The following is a 22,555-nucleotide window of genomic DNA, read 5'->3' as shown; positions in this document are numbered from 1 at the left end:
CTCCTCCATTTTTTGTCATTTTCTCTCAAAGTAATGCAATATAGCCAATAAGAAAAAAAGAGTCTGACCTCGCAGCCATTTCAGCATTACGTTGACAAGATTTTTTTTCGTGGATATTTTTTCTTGTGGTGCACTGGTTGTAGTGGTGTGGTTAAATTCTTGAACAACAATAGACACCTAATTTCAGGTGGTAAGGCGATACTGGACATAGTAGCTGTAATAATATAACTGAAATCCTATTAGAGACATGTTGTACTCTGTTACTACAGTAATAGGTAACTATAAAGTTACTTCTGCACCTGGCTAATTCCAACACTATCTGAATGAATGATAATGTTACTCTGGAACCACCAGACATCTGAATTAGCAACTGTTTGCTAAAAAAGATCACCATAACAGGTGATACAATGTCAGTGCTGTATTCACAGCTTGTTTCTGGTGCTTTTTTCACATCGTTAAAAGTTGCTGACAATCACACTATCATGTTGTAATAATCCCACACCAATTCTGTCGCTAAAACTGAAAAGTTACTGTTTTTACATTCACACACCACAACAAAGGAAACTTTAAAATCATTTTATGGAAGCATTTCAATCTGATTCACTTTAAAGTTCAGTTCCAAAAAAATTCTGGAGACTCAGTTAATGTGTCTGTCTACCAGTAGCATCACCACCTTGATATCAAGCAATAATTTTAAGATTTTAAAAAGAGTTTTCTTTTCTTTATGTAATGTACACATTTTCATGTATTGAACCATAAGTGGATGCAGTTTATTTATTTCTTTTTCTTTTCGTCACTCGCGCCTCTGTTCTAATGCTATTCTTAAGAGGACTGACAAAACCGACCACCTTCAAGTCATTTCAAAATGTTTGTTCCATAATGTGCTCTGACATTTTCTTTTCAGTTGTCATGGAAGGACTTTCTAAATGCCACACATGCAGCTCCACACTTATGCTTTTATACGTGAACCAAAACAAACTACATATTTTCCATAAGTTAAAATGTACCATGTACCTAATCACCAAACTGCTGTACATAGTTTTATTTAAGACTACAAGGAGATGATTGGGAGAAAACCCCAAACTTTCTAAATGTGTTAGAAGATCAATTGTTTATTGAATGTGGCTTTAGTCAACATTTGATAGGAAATAGCATGAAATATGTTGCCTACAGTAACAGTACACGTGAGAGTTTATTAAAGGAAAATGCATTTAAATTGACTCTATACTCACGTCACAATGCTTACATACCTTTTTCCGTAAATCTAAAAAGTCATAACCCAGACTTGTCCTGGGCCCTGTGTTGTATCAGACTGCTGCTGAGCACATTTCCTCTCCAGAGCACAGCAAAAACCACACAACTGCTTCCTGTTTGTAGTTTAAAACAAAGCCAACAAGGTGAGCAAGCTCTGACGACATTAGGAAATTATTAACATTGTTTACACTGTAACAGACAGACAGACCTGCAGCCTGTGGCTCCAGTCACAACAGGCAGTGCTGCAGGTTGCAGCTTGTCTGGGCTGAATGGAGGATTGAGACCCTCGGGGAATGGTTTGACTGGTTCAGTGGGTGCCTCTCACACAACTCTTCTTTCTTTCTTCCTGCTGCACTGTAGCAAACTCTGCTAGAGCCATTAAAACAAGTAGACACCTTGTCTTTATATTTATCTATATCCTCTGTACTTTTATTATTTTTCCCTTTTTTTCTGCCATTAACATTTGCAACATGTAATCATAAGAACACATTCACAATTTGAAGAATTGTAGATTTAATGGACGGGAACTTTAAGAGTCCTTCCCTCTTTCTTGTCAGATGATTTTCTGACATTTTAAGATGTTTGTGATTTCAGCACTGAACGGATGCAGAGATGCAATCAGGGAAAACCCAGTGTTTTCTGTCGGCATGAGAAAGTGAAATATGTTGAGGTCTTCAGCTGGCACCAGCCTGCCTGGATAAAGTTAATCAACTCTTAGAGTGCAACACTAACCTGCGTGTTTAGCCATTGAGAATGTCTTAACTCAATTTAGGCCCCTTCTCATTCCAGTTGTGTTAAAAACAGCAGCCTGGTCAGTGGCCCTACACTTGAAACACTTCCTCATACCTAAAAGACTAAATGTATCGCCTTCCAGTGACTCCCCAAAACGACAAATTTCACCATTTCCAAAACAGCATGACCCTTGTAGCGACAGGCATACCGGACCTTCATCATGCCCTCACAGTTTAGTCAGGCTTAGGCAAGAAAACTACTTGTCTGGTTTAGGAAGGTGGTTTGGGTTAGGGTTATGTTTGGCTTAAAATAACTATGTAACTTATTTTACTTATGTTAGAAACATAGCTACATTATGTACATAAGTTATGTACATAATGCACCTAATTTAACTTAACTACAGTTAGAATAACTCACAGTTGAACCATTGCTTTTACACTGGACACAGACAGTGTGCTTATTTGACCAAACCATCCGTCCCCAACCTGCTTCCTATATGGACTTCTATTTTTATACTTTTTGCCTGACTTCCTCCTTTGCTGCTGTAATAATTGTTATGGCCACTAGTGACGGCAACAAAAACCATTAAAATGGGTTGCATGAGTTGCTTTCACAGTCAGTCTATATCACTGCTTTTCTGAGGATGGCCTTGAAAATGGATCTTGAAGTGGCGCTCTAGTGCAGTAGTGAGAAAAGAGGAAAGTCAGAATTGGGGTGGACGAGGTGCTTGGATGGGTCATATACAAAGACCAGGTTTGCGTCCTGTGTGTGACCTAGAGTCCAGATTGATTTGCATTTAAGTTAAGGTATGTTACGTGAGTAGGTTACATAATGCAAGTTATGTAAGTGACATGACTGAATGTAGTTATTTTAATCCTAAGCATGATCTTTACCTTAACCTAACTAAGTAGTTTCGGCTCCTAAACCAAACCAAGTAGCTTTGGTTCCTAAACCTAACCAAGTAGTTTTGGTTCCTAAACCTAACCAAGTAGCTTTGACACTTAAACCAAACCAAGTAGTTTTGGTTCCAAACTGTGATCGCTTCACAACATTAATAACAGACCCAAAGTCATAATATGTCATAATATGTGAGCTGTTTGTCAGCAAGCTTTATTTTGAAAGTCTAACTGGACATGTTGCCTATGTATTATTGCTAACTTGACCTTGCTAATGAGCCCTGCACATGCAAAACTGACTCTAGCGGGGTAGGTAGAGCATCATAATTTGAGGCTTAAGGCCACTGACCAAGCTGATGTATTTGTTGATTGTGAGTGAGAACTTGTTGGTATAAGAAAAATGGGCAGATCTAGCTGTTGTCGTGTGGTCTTTGTCAGCCTGGTCAGCTCATGGAGCTGGTTCCTGTTCCCATGTTTAGACAAGATGTACACCACCACAGTTAATTAGCGTAGATGATTTGCCACCAACCCAGTTGTATGAGATTCCTTTCTGCTGTAACACCTCACAAATTATCACCCTGGCTGTGAAGACGAAACATTTCTCACATTTGTCTCTAATAATTCATTTCATGAAGCATTTGTAAAAACCTGTGAAGTCGCTGGGGCCATACAAACACAGCATTTCTCTACAATATTAGATAATGTATGAGCTAAAGTGTATTGAACGTGAAATGTCAAATGACATCATCAGTGACCTTTAAGATTATGTCTGTAAATATTGACTATTAGGCATCACACTTACCAAACAGTGAGAGGACACAAAGGAAAAGTCATAGAAGATAATGAGGAGGCACGATGTGTTTAAAGGTTTGACACACAGAATGATAGTGAGCAGCTCCTCTCCTCTGCTGTTTTTAGTTCACCAGGTGAAAGACTCATTGAACTTGTCAGGACATGTTGTGTGTGTTAGGTAGAGACAAACAGGAAGGAGGTAAAGGTGAGCGAGTGGTGAAAACTGCATAAATATTATCTCCATGAATGACTGTGAGGTTGTGCATGTCACAGTTTACCTTTCAGTTGGACAAAATGTTGCATCAAATGACAATATGTAAAAAAATGTAGTGATGAGAGTTAACACCTGAATCTGCAGCTCCCATCTGCAGTTTCACCTCATTGTTTAGTACAACGTTACTGTTTTGGTTCAGCCTCACCGCTCTCATGCCGTTGTTTTCAAATGCAGCTCTTTTCAGATAAAAAGCTCTGACAAACCCACTGTACACTACCTGCTCAGTACCAAGACAGTGTTGGACACTAGCTAGTTTACAATGTGGAGCATTTAGCTGCTAAAAGTCAGATAATTCCCTCAGGAGTGGGTAGTGACCAAAGCCAGTGCTGAAAGAGAGTGAATATTGGACAACTCTAGCAGAAAGATGATCCTCCATAACTGTTAGTTGTGTAATAAGCAGCTGTTTGCTTTAAGTGCGTCGGTAGGTACTACATGCAGTATACAAGTACATTGAGAAGGTACCCTCTTTTGTAAGTCAATTTTTGCATCCCTAACCGAAGTACTTTTAAAAGTAACCTACAATTAAGTACACCAGATGAACTAAAATGATTGAGCAATGTTATAGTCATTAGGAAATAATGACAAAAAAGGAGTGCTACATTCTTTCTCCTTTTCTCCCTTTATCCTAGAATGTAGATTAGATAAATTAACCAACCAGAGTGAGTCACTATTGGTGCCCCAAGAACATGCTCAATAGTTTGCTTTTAATGATAAATAATAATGTGTATAATAATGTGTACACACAGCTGAAGTAGATGTGTAAAGACTGAAAAAAGCAGCCCAGTTTCCAGAATAAGGTGCTCAGATGTTCACTTCATTTGAAGCAAACCAATGCCTTAAAAAGTACAAATTTAAATTGGGTTCATATGCACACACGGGGCTTTCATTGCCTTTCAATACCACCCAAAAGTGCGAGCAAGTTTCTATCGATGCCTCCGGCAGCAGTTCAAAGGTTGAATACATGCCAAAGAAGGTCGAAGTCCAAACTTCTCCTCCTCTAGAGGTCAGCAAGTATGTGTTAAATCACCATGTCATTGTCCATGACAATGTGCTTTAGTATCATGGTGAATCTTGTTTTCCATATTTGCCGATTATCACTTGGAACTGCTCCACAGCTGGTTTCCTGCACACAAACACAAGCAATCGTGTTTGATGGGGCCAAGCTGGAAACACAATTTCTGGTGACTGAATCCAGGTCTTGGCAGTTGGGGGAAAGTGCCTTTTACCTCAAGCAACTACCTTAACTGATTTAAAGAAAAATACTTTTAGTTCAGTTGATTTTAGTTCAGTTCATTTGTATAAACTATACTAAACTGAACTCTCTGTCTCTCTCTGTAACCCTCTCCATCCAGACTTCAGTGACCAGCTGTTGGAGGTGGTTGGCCTGGAAGGGGCCATAGAGATGGGACAGATCTACACAGGACTCAAGAGTGCAGGACGCAGACTGGCTCAGTGTGCCAACGTCACCATCAGGTGAGAACCTCATTTAATCCATCCTCCTCCCTCCTGTCACCTTCTCGTTACCATTCTCCATCTTCCACTTCATCTGTCTCATGTCTCTATCCTCCCTTATCTTCCTTCTGGTCAACCAACTGGAAGCTGTTTCTACACAAAATGGATCTAGCTCCATTTTATGCATGTATAAACAAAAATGTATTCCTTTTGAGTGTTTTCGCCCATTTGAAGGCTAAAATCCCTGCCGTATCCAAACAATAACATGCCTGTACCTTATGAATTATAGATTCCAACTGCATGCTCTACTAAGTGAGCCGGTGGAGCCGAGGACTGACTCGCAATCACAGAATGACAAATTATCTGTCTGTAGCTTTAGTGCCAAGTTCACTGAATACTTGCATTCACAAAAACCTGATGCCACTGAATTTCCTACCCTTTTTTAATTCATTTTTCTGGGTCTGATGAAAGTTCACAAAAAATATAAAACCTCTATGGCTCAGAAATTCCTAATAAAGAGTCATAAGTGACCTTGTTTGCAGTTTGAGGTGTCCTGTCAACAGTTTTACAGACGTCTCCTCTATAATGGATGTATGGTCTATGGGGAAGATCCTTTTTGGGCTGCAGGGAATTTTTTTGTTGCAATACTGCCAGTGACCAGCAACGCTGCCATACCCAGGTCTGTAATGCATTCATGCTCTTAACTCATCCAAAAGCCAAAATTAATATTTTTGTCAAATTTTGTGGTCTCTGCAACCATCACATTTATTTGAAATTTGAATGTGAAAAATAATTAAACGTCTGATGAGTCCAAATTTAAATTTCAGTGTGAAAGCAAGCTTACCTAATTAGTTACCTACTGTTTACCAGTTTACTTTTTATTACTATTCGTTAATACCTACACAATTTTTAACTATATATTTATAAGCTGTTGATCCATCACAGGATACATATTTGTGTACACCTGAAGATTTTCATTGCCACTTTACTGTTGCTGTTGTACACATGACAATAACGTAGCCTACTGGAACTTGAACTTAATAGTTCTGTGTTGGGACCTTCAGAATTTGGAGAAAATAGTTTATTATTTAAGTGAGTCACATATGTTGTGTTGCTCCTCTTATGTTGAGGTTGTAGCTACATGTAGTGAAGCTCGTAATGGTTTAAGCCTTCTCAGAAAACAAAAGCTGATTGGAGAACCTCCGTTATTATCTGAGTGATACCATAAACGTATTTGAGCCTGGATTCACTTTTAAACGAAATTCTATCAAAGACATCCAGCTGCACTGTGGCCACTTTTTGCTTCCGATACATGTTTTATTCAAACACAGTGATTGTAGATCAGGTGTTTTTGTTGATCTTCCAATCTCGACCCTTTTAGCTCTATAATGAGTAGACTGTACCAAAGGAGTGACATTTACAAGTCGCTCTCTCACTTGTTCAGCAAACTGCCCCTAATATTTTCCTAGACCAGAATTAAACGGCCATTCATCACGGTCATTCTCCCATACTGTGTTTCTCTAGCCAGAGAGGCATGCATGAAAGTCTTAAACCAACTCTGAGTGAGAGTGTGTGTGTGTGTGTGTGTGTGTGTGTGTGTGTGTGTGTGTGTACAGTGGCTCTGTGAGTTTAAAGAGTGGGGGCCTGTCTGGGAATGGGTCTCATGGGAACAAAGGGTGCAGTGTTTGACCCTGTCCTGGGACAGTGTGAACAGGCCTCTCATGCCTCAGAGGTGTGTGTGATTTGACCTTCACAACCTCCAACCCCACCCTATCCTCCCTCCCTCTCTCTCTCTCTCTCTCTCTCTCTCTCTCTCTCCCTTCCCCCCCACCTCTCTTACTCGTCCTTCTCCTCTCCTTTCACAGGACGTCCCGACGGCTGCCCATGCAGATCGATGGCGAGCCCTGGATGCAGCCCCCCTGCACGGTGAGAGTCACATCACAATCACTGCTAACACCTTGAAAAGTTGTTTAAAGACAGGGCTTCTCATAGGGCCTGAAACATGTCACATTGGAGGCCCTTGCCCAAATAATACTGTACATTAAAGACCCCTTTAGGTTCAATAGACTCCAGAGAGGCATTTTGTCCCGGAGGCTCCCATTCGTTAGGATTTTTGTATTTTATAACCAAACGCATGCCAAAGTTATAAATCCTCATACTATGTTTTAAGGTCTGGACAACAGGTTGGACGTCATGTCAAAGATGTTTATGTACTGTATAGCTGAGATGTCTGCTGAAGTTAGCATGCTAACCAGCTAGCCTCGGCCCGTCCTGTCTTGTGATACCACTTTGCAGCACAAGAGGTAACAGACAACCAAAAATCCTCACAAAATGTCAAGAAAAGCATCAAACCAGGTTTGACCTGTGTCACTGTGTCAGTCTGTATGGGGTTGTAGAGTCTTCTAAGTGTCCCTCGGATGTCAGTGGGCTGCTACTTACCCTTGATAGCTGATAAAGTCTGCTGTATGCCGGAACAAGAAGAGTGTTAGTCAGCTTTTGTCCTGTTTTGGTTCATTTCCCTGCGTTTGTCTATCCTCCTCTGCACACCACTGGCCTCAACCTCCAGGAATGTCGTGCCATCACATATCACAGACTGCCTATATTCTTCTTAAAAGAGGAGGAAATGAACTATTATCTATTCATCCTCACAACATTTCAACAATTTTGCGTTTCTGCATAGTGGACCTTCATGGAAGCAGAACATAAAAAAGCTTTGTGTTGTGTTATGTGAGTTATTTCCAAGGTTGCAGTGAGAGATTCTGTTACAGTCAGTATGCTGAGAACACATTGGTGTATGAGCCTTACCTAACTGTGTCCTCCTTTATTTGATTCTTACAGATCAGGATCACACACAAGAACCAGGTCCCCATTTTACTGGGCCCACCACAGAAGACACCATTCTTTTTCTTCAAGAAACGCAACCGGAGCAGGGATTAGGACACATGCATGCGATACACACACACATACAGTACACATACGCACATACAGGCCACCCACCGTATAGGCAGCTCCATCAGATGACTGGTGAACTGTTCCCAGGCTGGAGCTAACAAATGGAACATTCCTTAAGTCAGGATGCCTACAGATAATTCATTCCCAAAGGAAGCTGCAGTGATGGCACCCGAAATGTAAAGACTATCTGTCTACAGTATCGACCTATTCCTGTGTAACCATCATCCTCTAGTCTTGTCTCCATCCCAGCCATGGATTCAGTCTCAGCCACTTGCAGCAGCCAAGTCTCTCAGTCCAAGCCGCCCCCTGCCCAAAAACTCAGCCATATGCCAGTACTGCACTGCCTGCTAAACACAACTTTGGCTGCTGGGATTCCCTCAAGCCCTTGAATGAAGTAAAGGAAGTGATAGTGAGGGGATGGTGGGTTAGAGAAAGAGGTTGTATGAAGGAGAAAGAAAGCACTTCAACACACTACAGTGAGAAAGGGAAGAAAGTGAGAGTGGCGGGGAAGTGATCATGGTTGTTTACAAGGGCAGGGAGTAAATAGAGCAAGAGCCACCTCTTCTTTAAAACACCTGTATGAATAATGAAAGAGCGGTTGCTTGTAAGGGGGCTCACTCCAGGGCCTCCCCACAGACCGACAGCACGGTACAGCCGAGGAGAAGAGAGGAGTGGAGTGGAAAAGCCTCATCCATTATTGACTTATTTTGTTTGTGGGTTATGGCAGTGGGGCGTAACAGTGGCCTGAAAGAGGTGGAAACATGCAGGGATTTTAGCCTCTCAGCGTCACTGGCCTACAAAAAACATCCTTTAAACCATGTCTGCAGACTGTTAGATGATCTGGCTGTAGACCTCAGGCAGAGGAAGGACCTACCTTGTTGTGCACACGTATCTCTATATGATTGGATGGAGTCGAGATGAAAAGTAGAGATTTGGGACAATAGCTGTGTTACGTGGACCCTAGTATACCAATAATAATCAGAATGATTGCCCAATCAGAATTAAAATGCCTCATGTAACCACCTCAGTCGTAGGAGACTGAACCAATCTGGCCCACTCTTCATCAATTTTCAATTAGATTTGGGCAGATTGGAGAGAGGTGGTGTAAACTTTAATAATCTGCTCAACAGGAATATACTACCATCTAATTATCATGTAAAAAAAACATAATTGGATTTTTCTCTCTGGTTGGAATAGATATATTCACCTCACATGGAGGAAACATTGTGGTTAGCAGTCAGTGCTTCTCAACCTTTTCAGACAGCCCAGAAACATCACATCGGCGTCCACACCCTCCCTTTTGGCGGGCCTGACTAGGCTGCGGATTGGGCCACATTTTCCTGTCCGATCAAGTCTGAGTCCGACATTAATGTTAGTGAAGGACTGAGTAGGTGTTACCCTAGCATTTATTACCATGGTTACAGCTTGACTGTTGATGCTGAGTGCAGACGTGTACAGTGTAGATGGCCATGGAAAAGCATTGTTCTATGCACAAAGATATAAAGTGGAAAAAATATACATATATTTTATACCTGCGGTTACGTCAGATGAGGTGACTGAAAACATGGCAGTAGTAAAGCAGAATGGTTCAGTGGCACAGAAACAATGAGTTGTTCCATCTTATAAACTATATGACCAGGTGGAGCGAATATATGAATTCATTAATTGAATATTCTCAGTAAAGTTCTTCTGTGATATTCCAGCAGATTAGACCCTTCTCAGCAGGCAGAACCATTTTGCCATTGTCAAAAAAGTTTTATTCCAATTAAATGCTGTGGGGCATGTAAACCCACATCTTATCGGATCACTTTATTCAGTCCATGTAAACAGTTTAATTGGAATCTGTAAAAAGAATGATTTCAATCGGATTGAAGAAATACTGTCCATGTAGCCACAGCCATTGCACTTAATCTTTGCTATTCTTAAGAAACTCCTGTCTGGTTGGTGAACAACACGACCATCCAAACTGAACCAACAGCAGCTCCTGTGCAGCACACGCTATCGGACACTTCAAGTGGGTCAAGGTTTGAAATAAATCCTCTCAAGGGTATAACAGAGGGCCCCCGGGGTTTTTATTTACCACAGCATTGACAGGGGGACTAAATTTATCCCTCTATTTCAGGGAGGGTATATCGCTCCTCCAGTGAAACCTTACGCCTAATTACTGTGTCAAACATCAACTTACAATGTCAAGTGTGCTGTCAGAGTGCAAATCCAAGAGCCTGCCCCTACTGCATTCATGATCTGTTTGACTACGCCAAATGAAGGTGTGACGGTAATGGAGGATACAGACAAAATTGGATGAATTGTGTTTTAAACCAGAGAAGACGGCAGATGGATGTATCATTCAGAGACCAAGAGCTTAGTTCAGTGTTTATACAGAATGTATTCATATTACTGTCCCCACAATATGGCAAATTATATTATACAGTATGTGCAGACAGAGTATATGTATATTCCTGGAAAGTAGGTGTAGCTCACATATACTGTACACACGAATGTGTTTTTAATATATCATTGTTATTACTGTGGAAATGTTAGCTTAGAGGGATTCAGATCAGTATTCTTCACTGTACAGAGCTGCCACACTCGCTCTCTGAAGGCAGTTTTCCACTTTGTCTAATTCAGATTATTCTAGATTTGAATCTACTGTTGTGTTGTCCTCCTTTCTCAACTTGGCTTGCTTTTAGAAGAAAAAAAAAAAAGGAACAGCATAAGCTTCAAAATTACAGAATGTGTGACAAAATAATCTCATAGTTCACATACTCTTTCAGAGCCGGAAGTTTATCAGCAAATGGAGCTCTCTGAAGTGCTTGTATATTTGTTGAAAGTAGAGCTAGGCCAATAAAAAAGCTTATGACAGATATATTGTATTAACGCATGTGTTGGCTGAAAAGAAACTGCAGGACAGAAATGTACAGAGAAATGTGTTTTTGAGGTCCACAGCCATGCTAGCAGCTCTATGAGGCTGTGCTAAACTTTGAGTAAAATGCTAATATCAGTAGGCTAACATGCTCACACTGTCAATGTTAAGGACAATGTGTAAGACATGGCCAATATTTTAATTTAATTTGTATGTCAAAGACGTCTATGTATTGTGTTGCAGAGATGTCAAGTGAAGTTAGCATGCTAACCAGCTAGCCCCTTCCTGTCTCCAAATACAGCTTTCTACCTTAAGAGGCAATAGTCTCATAGCCCCTGTAGTTTCAGCTGGGAGATACTGTATATGCCAGCAGTGAGTTCGCTACTCAGACAAAATGTCAAGAAAGGAAATATTTTTACACCTATTTTTTCTTACTAAACAGATAAATGAAACTGTAGGCGACATGTTTGAATTTATATTTCTCTCTTTTACTGAACTAAGATGAGCTTAATTGCCTCATTAATCCCTATGTGATCTGAGTTCATGGTCCAGGCTCACTTCAGTCAGCTATAGGGCCACTTGGCCACTTAGCACTTAGCCAAAGATAACTACAGGAAAGAGTATAGTTAGCAACAGTTAGCAGTTATGCTGCCCCCTTTACATTTTTTGCTACCTTCTACCTTCAAATCATACATGTTCATGCTGATCAAGTAACGATTACCATGTTTTCCATTGTACTGTCGCATGTAAGCACGCTAATGTTTGCTATGCTAATATGTTCATGTTTGCCAATGTTTGCACGAAACACAAAGTGAAACTAAGGACGTTGGTATTGTCATTAGTTTTGTAAAATTATCAAAGTATTGGACGAATTAAAACTTTGACCTGATGCTGGGGCTGGATGAAAAATTAAGGTATCATTGAAGTTATTGCAGTTTATCTTGAGGGGTCAAACTTTAAAGTCAGGGGAGGAGCTAGGAGATATCCTTTGACTACCATGAATGTCTGTACACAATTTCACGACAATGCATCCAGAACGATATTTCAGTCTAGACCGAAGTGTTGGACTCAAGTTAACAAACCGACATTACCACCCCGAGAGCCATGCAGAGCTAAGAACAGTTCCTCTAGTACAAAATTAGTCACCAAATACATTTTTCAACCGTCAAATGTCCCATTCTGAGACATTTTAAGGAGTGTTTATGTAAATAAAAAAGGAATCAACCAATATTTATCAGACATAGCTCTCGAACAATGATATTGGCCTCAGAAAAAGGTCGTAGGTGAAAGTGATACATGGATCCTGAGTTGAGATTATTTCATCACACACACTTTCTCTATGGTCAAGAGTTTCATGTTCCAGAAAGTTACATTAAATCTGATCTCTATCCAGGCTAGCTAATACATGCTGATATCTTCAAAATGTAAAACTCAAGGAGAAAGTAAATGTGTGAATATTAAAACTCAAACGTTCTCTGAGATGTGAGTTAGACGTTTGTGGAAAACTGTCTTGCACCCTGCTGAAATGTAAGCGTTGACCGTGCAGGGCAGAGTGAGACTGCTGAGATGTTCTGATGGTACAAACTGAGCTCCACTGTAGGGTCAGGCTCTGATGCCTTTAGACCCTGGTTCCCTTTAAAATACACTGAGTCATTAACTCTGGCACCCAGGCCCCATGAACACAGACCAGTGTATCCTCTTACACTGCCGATACTTACTGTACCCTGATGGGATTTTTGGTCCCTCCAAACAGCATCAACGTCAACAATTAAAAGCCATGCAACATATCTGACACAACCTTAACACTTCATCAACACTGTGGATGTCACCAGATAAGAAATACAGCACATCAAAATCTTTGTCTGCTCAAATTGTAGTTGTCCCAAATGGAGCCTGGGCGCCAAAAGAACTCAGTGAGAAAAGTGTGCATGTTTACAGTTACTTTACATTTATTGAAAGAATGGTTTTAGACAGCTATATTACAAGTGTATATATTTGTTTACAATATTTTATCTGAAGTTAACTTTCATCACCGCATGCCTGTTGAAACAAAAGGAGAGTGAACAAACGGAGAGTGTGGATCAGACTATTCAAACTTATTTCTTTGCTTAAAAATTCAAACTATCTGATATATTTATTTGTTGTGGTTTTCTTTTTTTCTTTTTTTTGCCAGCATGTTTATGATCATGTGCAAGAAAAGACAGGGAAGAAGCTATCATGTTACATTAAAAAAGAAAGTACAATTCCCAGATGAAGTTTCTACCATTACATCATCCTTGTGATTTATTGTCCAGTCAAAGGGATGAGCAACATGAAAGCCCACGCAGAGTGTGTCTGTGTGAAACTCTGATGTGTGTCACAAGTCATGTCTATTCCTGTGCTATGTGAAATCAATTGCCTTCACAGATAAATGGACCCGCTATGTGCTCACAGGGCTCACACACAAGACAGAGAAAAGCAGAAATTATCACATGGCGTAGACACAATGATTCATGTAAATTACCGAAAAGGATTTACTTTAACCCGGATGGTCAACAGCTGACCCCCAGCATTTAGACAAACAAAACGCAGACCATTTTATCAGTGTTTGGCAACCCAGCATTTTTGTGTCAGCCTCACCTTCAGTCAGCAGCAGGGGTCAGGGTGATGGACTGATGTAATTTGCTGCCAATGAGCTGACCTTTATTAGCAAACAAGGGAGGTGATAACTGTCCATTTTATCTGCAGGTTCAGTTTCCTGAGTTCTCTTTAAAAATAAGGCAGTAAATCCTATGAGAAAAGATCAGAACCAACAATGTGTGAATCCATCTCTCAATACTATTTTTGACTTGTTGCCTGTTTGTTTATATATTTAATTTTCACAGGCTCAGTAATTGCCTCAAACAGCTGGTCGCTGTAGTCTTTAGCAAACATCACAACAGGAGTAAATGGTAAATTTGTTGGGGACTATTTTCAGCTGCAGACTAATACACATCTGGAGCTCTTCTGAGTTTTTTTTGGAAGCTGAATGTTGAATGTGTTAGTCATTATGAAGCAACATGTCACCCCGTACAACAGTATGGCTCACAGGTGCTTCTAACAAAAAGTACACCCAAAAACAAAACTTGCTTAAAACGTTTACTGCAAGTAATTTAATGACATGTACATTTTCCATCACATAAATCGACATAAAGGCACACATTTTCTTTAATGTTAAGTCTGTGCATAAATTAAATTAATAGATGTGTGATTTATTACAGAAGACAGAATAATCAAGTTGAAATGCATTACTACTATGTATAATACTTGAATAATAAACACTTGAAAAACACTTTATGTTGTGTAGAAGTTCCCCATAATTGTATATGTAATAACTGAACACATTAGGTTTATAAGTCTGCACTGATTTAATTTAATCACATTCAATTTATTTAATTTATGTAGCTATTTAATATATACACAGAGACTCAACATGATAGAAAAAATCTCCATGAAACTTACTATGTAATATAATTAGATGAAAAATACTGAAAGTCAGTGTTTGAGGTAAACTTTTTTTTTAGTGTAGGTCCGTCACAGAGAATGAATCTGTTAGCTATACAGGGAATACTTGTTAAGTAAGATTAAGTATTTATGGCTTCAGTCATTGGACCTTTTCACAAAAAGAAACTTAAATTATCACCAGACTTATCATTTGTTCTCTTTAACTACGATTTAGACATTTGATAATTGACTGGCTGACATTCACCGGGTTCAGCGTTGAGATCATCCAAACAGCCTTCAGTTTGAGATTTCTTGTATTGTGAGAATGAGGTTTGACAGCTTTCAATAGGAACAACGAGCTTGTCACATTCAGCCGGCTGTAAGTGTACTTACCAGACAGGTTTCCAGTTGTAAACAGAGTCTAACCCTTTAAAAAAACACAATGTTAAAAACATGTGTCTCTGGTGGAAAAGTTGGTACCTCCGCCTCTTTGACTTCTTCTATGGAGTCAGGATAGAGGTCATCCGACCATGATTCCGAGGAGCCTAACGGTGATGGTTTTCTCTTTACAAATAACATACAGTATATTGTCGTCACACTGGAAATATCTGTAAGGAATAAAGCGCTCTCTATCAGTTATATTATTCAAAAGACCAAATAAAATAAACCACCAAACTAGAAAAATAAACCAGAAATGTGATTTATAACCCAGGTAAGCTAAGTTGAATGTATTGCTGGTATAATTCTCCCATTAAGGACAAACTTGACATTGGAGAGAGTTGGATGAAAATAATGATGCCACTGTTATGTCATTGCATTAAGTAAAGAGCTGCAGCTAGGAGGCAATTAGCTCAGCTTAGCATAACACTAGGCACAGAGATAAACAGCCAGCCTGGTTCTGTCTAATTAAAACACTCACCTACGAAGATCACTAATCAGCCTGTTGTGTATTGTTTGATCAGTGGACTTACGGGATGTAGCTTTTTTTTGACACTGCACAGAAGTTCTGAGGTCTCACCCACTGAGAGCTGCTGGGCGCTGTCTTTGTAGCCTGGCGAGACTCGCCACATTCAAGTCATATCATTCAGACGGTTAAAATGTAAAATATGAAGAAGCTTCGCTCAAAGAACAGAAGTGTCGACCGACTGATGGCAACATGACTCCAAAATCACCATCACTACCAATTACATCTAAATTAAATCTAATATTAACACTGATACAACCAGTTCTGCTTAAATGCAGCTAAAAACAAACAGCTACAAATATGTAACACAACCAATAAAACATCATTTAGGATATTTATATGGTGTGACTATAAGGTTAGCAGTCAGGGCAGCCATCTTGTAATAATACATGAAAACTACCAAATCGGAATTATGTTTTGCATGTTCTCAGTTCTGCTGGAGAATGTAATCATAGTTACAGTTGGTCTCCATGTTGGACCACAGATTCTGACATTTTGACGTACTCACAGGTGTTGGTTGGCAGGTTATAACTTTGGTTGAGAGTCAGGCTAGCTGTTTGCCTCATTGTCCCCCAACTTTATGCTAAGATAAGCTAATCACTCACTCACTATCTAGTCCCCAACATGTATCTCTGGCCCTTCCCCCCACCTTCTGCTTGGCCCCCCTCCTCCGAGACAGATCCGACCAGTGTGATCCAGTTCTCATCCTGGGACGTATTAACAGTATTGTGTGACATCAGTGCCCCAGCAGCATATAGTTGCTCTACATGTACACTAAATCATCAAATCAGAGAAAGACGGCTTACAGAGTGAATCAGAAATCAGATACTACATATCACGGAGTCATCACACAGCCTCAGGGGAGTATTACAGGGGAGGAGAGGCTACTGTATATAACCAAGAGGACAGTTAATCTAATTATAAACTATGTCTGTGATATGAACCTTCCCCCTCAGGGTCTGTATGGTAGGGGACTCTCAGCCCACAGAGGGTCAAGGGCAGACCGTCCCCCACGCTGTCCAGGACCTGATTGGATGAAAGAGGCTGAAAATCAATAAGAGCAGCCTCTGCAGTCTGCCCTGTGTCTGTCTCTACAGTCTGTCACCCTCACTGTTTCTTAGCTGCTGGCATTTTGATGGATAAAACATTTCATCAAATAAACAGCGGTGGTTAAATGTGCATTTGTTCCTTGTTTTGTTAACTATGCTCACAGATTCGTGTTGGCACTCTTGGATTTCTGTGTAAACTGGTTGGATTTGGATTGGACCAAATGAATATCTATTTAGTCACTTGTGATCTGATCAGAATGTGTTAGATACTATCTGTTAGTGCCACCTGATAGAGACCGACATCTGAATTCTTAATCTTAATGGATCGTTTGAAGACAAATACATCCAACAACAACTGTGAGTCACTGATGACATTAAACAGTCACATTCAGACTGAGAGGAAATCTGTGATGAGAACGACTGAGTGAGCAAACAAGGAGACAATGGTTTGGAGAAGACATGCATTTCCCTGTTGGACTGCTGGACAGAGTTCAAAGGCGGACAAAATAACAGGAACATCTGACAATATTACGTAATGCAATCCCAAACAGCATGAGTTGAGCTAACCTTGTACTGATGTAGTGTTAACAAAAATACAACATACAAAGTGGTGGATGAAGTATTCAGATCATATATTTAAACTGCCAAGTATTCCTTCAACATGTCATGATGAACTAAATGTTGACTGCACAATGTAATGGATATGGACTAATGACCACATCGGCGTTCAGACTGCTCCCATATAAACCTCGCCCTCACTCTGTTCTCTCAATTCTGTCTGACACCGGGCACAAAATCTTCCAGGAGAATGAAGGTTGACTGATGATCCAATCAGGCCGGCAGCCTGGCATCATTTCTATCTGCTCTCACGTCTCCTTTATAGACTCGATCAAGTAACTGTGTTATGTGTTGTTGGTAGTTACGATGGGGGTCTGTCTGTTTCCACTTCAACTAAAAGCAGCAATACTGCAAAACAAAGACTGTAAAAGTCCCTCATTTAAAATGAATTAATAATATCATTGATGTGTAAGTAGCATTTTGCTGTTGAAGTTGGTTGATGTGAATGTAATGTTAACATTTGTACATATTATTAAGAATGGCAGTCAATCATATTCAATAAACTTATGTTTACTACCTCAGGTTTGTTCCTCGGAACAGTACGTGATTAAATTTGCTTAGTTACATTCTGCAAGTGACAAAGGTAATTATTTATTGCTGTGCTGTTGTGGGTGTTCTTAGTGCTTTTCCCTCTCCTAGCACATACATATGTAGCCTATATTTAACACTTAGCTTTAAATAGCTAAAGGGATTAGCTAGATCAAAGGCTGCTCTTTCCCAGTAAGCTATGAAATTTATTAAACAGGCAACTCAAAATGTGTTCAAGGTTTAGAAGACAATATCAGCTTTATGATGGTAGGCTAATGCTGGTCCACCTTCAGTCCAGACTGAAATCTGTCAACAACTCTGGAATCAGCTGTGGAATCAACTGTGTAATGAATTGCCATGAAATGTTGTACAGACTTTCATCAATATATTAGCATTGTCACTGTTAGCTAGCAGCAGCTGTGTTGTAGATCCGTAGCCTTGATGTACAGTCTGGTTTCAAGTGTGCTTTGTGTCATAGAGGTACAATCTTAAATGTGAAAGAAAACTAAAACATACCGACATCACTAATGAGCTAATTACAAAGGGAAGTTTTTGTACCACCTCACTATTTCCTGCAGTGTTTAAATGTTCTTTTACCCTTTTGGACCTGATCTGCCGCCCAGCAGCTTCCTACAGAGCCACCAGAAGCAGAACGATAGAGAGGCAGAGAGAGCAAAAGACAGGGAATCAGGAAGAAAAGAGAAAATGTCAAAGAAGAAGGAGGCATTGAATTAAGAATGGGAGCGAGACAAGAGAGAGATAATAAAAGAAAGCATGGTTATACAACTCAGAGCCTCAGAAGAGTGTGCCTTTGGCAAGGCTTCTTGCTAAGATAACAAGGCAGGAATTATCTCCCAAAGTGCTATTAATAGCAGGCAAGTCACATCTTGTCCCTCAGTGAGAGAGCATCCTGCGCCCAGAGGCACTACTTCCCCATTTTAACTCTTTGAAATGTGCATTTTGACAGACATTTGCAAGCAGACTGCTACGACTCGCAATTATGATGCTCTCACCCACTTGTGCCTCGTCGCAGTGGCTGTTGATTTAACTGTGATAAGACTAAAGGTCGGGTTTACTGATGGGCTATAGGGACATTAAGAATAATAAAGAATATAAAATAAAATAAATCTCCATGTTCAAATGAACTGTATATGTATAGTTTGTGTACTGTTTATGAAACAGTGGTAGTCACATGGTTACTTCAGTAGTTGTTTTGGAGCTGTTAATTGTATCAACAATGAAATTTAAACCTCTGATTTTGTACGGGACATCTAGGAAATTTTACATCTCAAAGTTTGTTTAAAGGTTTTAGACAGATGAAGTCTCTGAATATGTATGGTAGTTAATAGAGAGAGATAAATCATTTTTTATCCCATTTGAATTGTGCCATGAATAATACATATGATGTTTGTCAATTTATACAAAGTTTTACTTGAGAAACTTGCATGTTGTCAGAGAACTAATCATTTAAAAGACTGAAAATAATTATAAAGACTACGCACCCAATAGTCTGGTAAGTGACGTCGTCGTCACAAACCCATAACTGAAACCTTGTAGAGTCGGCCCTATAGCTAACTCACAGAAATGACTAACTCTCCTTACACGGCAGCTTTCAATGTGGCCAGACTTGTGATTTTCACCTTAATACTTTCTCTGTGCCGAGGTGATGGCAATGTTGGTGTTGGTGGTGTACTGTATATCGAGCAAGACAATGTAGTTCAGTGTTTCACACAAACCTACATGGTATTTCACTATCTTTAGGACAAACTATGACCTTCTTGACTTCCAAATTGATCTTTTAAATTGACTGACAATATATGTTTAATTCATGACACAAATCAAATGGGATCAAATATGTATCTGTCTCTCCCCATTGACAACTGTACAAATCTTTCCAAAATAAGGTCCTGTGAGGGACAGCAGAAGGGACAGGACTTTGACTTTCCATAGAGAGTACATGCAAAAAAAAAAAAGTTGTATAAACCATTTTAGGTTCAGGAGGGAATTGCGTAATATCCGATAAATTGCCTCAGGTGATGTTACCTGAGTCTGAGTGAGTTGGATCTGTTAAAAGTTTACATATGAAAAGAATGTGGAGTTAGATGTTGATGAAGGTTCTCAGTCATCCAGGTCATGGTAACTCTAAGTGTTGTACCGTAGGCAACTGGACGTGTTTCAGTTCCTTGAAGACGTTTCACCTCTCATCCAAGAGGCTTCTTCAGTTCTAACTAACTGGAGGGGAGTTGCAGGCTTTTAAACTCTGTGTGGGAGTGTCCTTATAGAGTCGTTAAGGACATGTGTGAGCTCTGAGTTTCAGAGTCGTTAGGGCCACTTGTGGGTCTGCAAATGTGTTGCTGGCAGAGTAATGTAGTTTATGCTGTTCAATGCAGCCAGGACATCGGGGAGACAAAACAACCTCTCCATAAACGAATGGCACAACACAGGAGAGCCAACTCCTCAGGTCAAGACTCTGCTGGCCACTTACATCTGAAGGAGACAAACAATTTCTTTGAGGACAACAATGTAAACATGTTGGCCAGAGAAGACAGATGGTTTAAAAGAGGAGTAAAGGAATCCATCCATGTCAAACTGGAACGACTGTCTTTGAACAGAGGAGGTGGCCTACACAATTACTTATCACCCACCTACAATGCTGAGTTCCCTCCCCAGACAGCTTAACAACCATTCACACCTGGGCTCACCTTAACCTTAACAACCCACATGAAGACCGGTTGGACCAACGACCCACACGTGTCCTTAACGACTCTGTAAGGACACTCCCACACAGAGTTTAAAAGCCTGCAACTCCCCTCCAGTTAGTTAGAACTGAAGAAGCCTCTTGGATGAGAGGTGAAACATCTTCAAGGAACTGAAACACGTCCAGTTGCCTACGGTACAGCACTTAGAAATGTGGAGTTAGCGTTTAGAGTTAGAAAGAAGGGAGCTTACCAGACCTCTGTAGCCCACTCTTCAACTCTGCTTGAGTCTACAGGCTCTGTTAGTCACACACGACACCTCCGACCAAACTGTCAGCGATCTGAGTTGCATTATGGGTAATGTAGGCCCCAGGTTTGGACAACAAAGAAGAATGTGTCGAATGAAAAAGACAGAATCTCTGGTTGTGATGTAGCAATCTAAAGTTCAATGACAACACGGTAAACTCTTTTAGCTGATAACGATCAAAATCTTTACAGCAACTAAGTGGACCTTTCTCCACTGCTGTTTCCTTGGAAAGAGATTGGAGAACTTTTAACCTCAAGGCTTCAAAACTATGGTAGATTGTCTGTCCAGTAAGGTGGCCTTACGTACATGAAGGATCATGGTTCAGAGGCTCCATGCGTAGTGATTTGTGGCTTTCTCACCTGGCTTAGTGAAGGATTCTTAGTATCAGGATTAGCCCACATTGCACCCGGGGAGCACTGCTGACCTGGTCGTTATATCAGTATCACACTAACCTACAGTAGTAGTCTTCGAGGGAACAGGAAATTGGCGCTTTAAATCTTGCCCTGCGTTCACAACGCCCACTCTCACACTCGCAGTCATCCAGAGAGAGAGAGAGGTATGTACACAAGCAGCATGTCACCCTTTGCATATGGCACATTTATTTAAGGAAAGAGTAAGAACAGCAACACAATGTGCTCACTCTCCACACGCCTCCAAGTGACCACCCACCACATCCGTACCAACGAAGAGGTGCACCATACAGTGGACCTGTAGGCTGCTGCTTTTGAAATAGTCTCACTGAGATATGTCCTCTGCTATTTAATGCTTCACACACATGTTCAGTTGAATTTGACAGTGGATATTTTAAGCCCTCTCACCTCCACATTTTTCAGTGCTACATCTCCAAGTGGAGCCCCTATCCTGAAAGACAAGCTGTTTGCCTTTGGCCTGAGCCCTCTGGGACAACCAGCAATCATAGCACTGTATCCTGTGTGACTACTAACATGTGTGTTTGTCTCTTCTTACTATTATTGCCTCTGCAGCAGGCTCATAATCTCTGCATCGTGGACGCAGGGATTTAAAGGGATTATAGTTTTCATACAGCTGCTGGATTTAGTTTGAAACTCTGAGTGACGTTTGCAGTGACATCAAGTTTATATGAGGGATTCCTAAAGCGGTGACGGAAGTGATAATGACAAAGGTTATTTATTCATGACCTCTAACCTTTGGCTTTCAACAGCCGTTTCTGAGCTCACATATTTGTTGGCAAACTGTCACGCACATGTCATGACATCTTAGTTTCTCTCATTTATATATAACATTTCAATTTGGGAAGGCTTAAGGTTTGTGTTTTAAACTGTGTAAGATAAAGGTATACTTTTTTTTACGATTGGAGAATATTACTTAAAATAATTATACTTAAAGAATAATGATTCAGTTTTGGTAGTTATTTGTTTGAACTGATATGAGTTACAGACAAATCTGTTCTAACATTTAAAATGTTATATTTAAAAGTCTTAAGACAGACTGCCACAGTATAATACAAAAGTGTTAGAAGACTCGACAGACTTGACTACTGCAGTACTCTTCAGTAAAGTATCAGCAGGCGAAACATCCAGAGACTACACCTTATACAAAACAATGCTGCCAGGCTTTTAACAAGTATAAAGAGAAGTGACCACATGACACCGATTCTTGCTGCCCTACACTGATGACCCTTGAGTTGATATTAAGATGTTACGTCTTGTTTTTAAAGCCTTGAATGGTAAACTCCAT

General features: G+C 40.2%; 1 protein-coding gene across 4 annotated transcripts in view; it reads left to right on the top strand.

Moving 5' to 3' along the window:
- dgkg (diacylglycerol kinase, gamma) overlaps positions 1-17,829 on the top strand; it is a 129,688-nt gene extending 111,859 nt beyond the window's left edge. For all 4 annotated transcript variants that reach the window (XM_084362243.1, XM_084362241.1, XM_084362242.1 and 1 more), the window contains 3 exons: positions 5,301-5,421; positions 7,266-7,326; positions 8,239-17,829. In XM_084362243.1, the coding sequence (XP_084218369.1) occupies positions 5,301-5,421; positions 7,266-7,326; positions 8,239-8,337 (281 nt within the window). In that variant the 3' untranslated portion in view covers positions 8,338-17,829. The remainder of the gene's footprint in view (positions 1-5,300; positions 5,422-7,265; positions 7,327-8,238) is intronic.
- Positions 17,830-22,555: the final 4,726 nt, after the last annotated feature.

Source organism: Pagrus pagrus (assembly GCF_965226575.1).
Source record: "Pagrus pagrus genome assembly, chromosome: 9".
Lineage (NCBI taxonomy): Eukaryota > Metazoa > Chordata > Actinopteri > Spariformes > Sparidae > Pagrus > Pagrus pagrus.
Note: the sequence above shows the minus strand (reverse complement) of the source record. Positions and strands in the feature narration are given on the sequence as shown.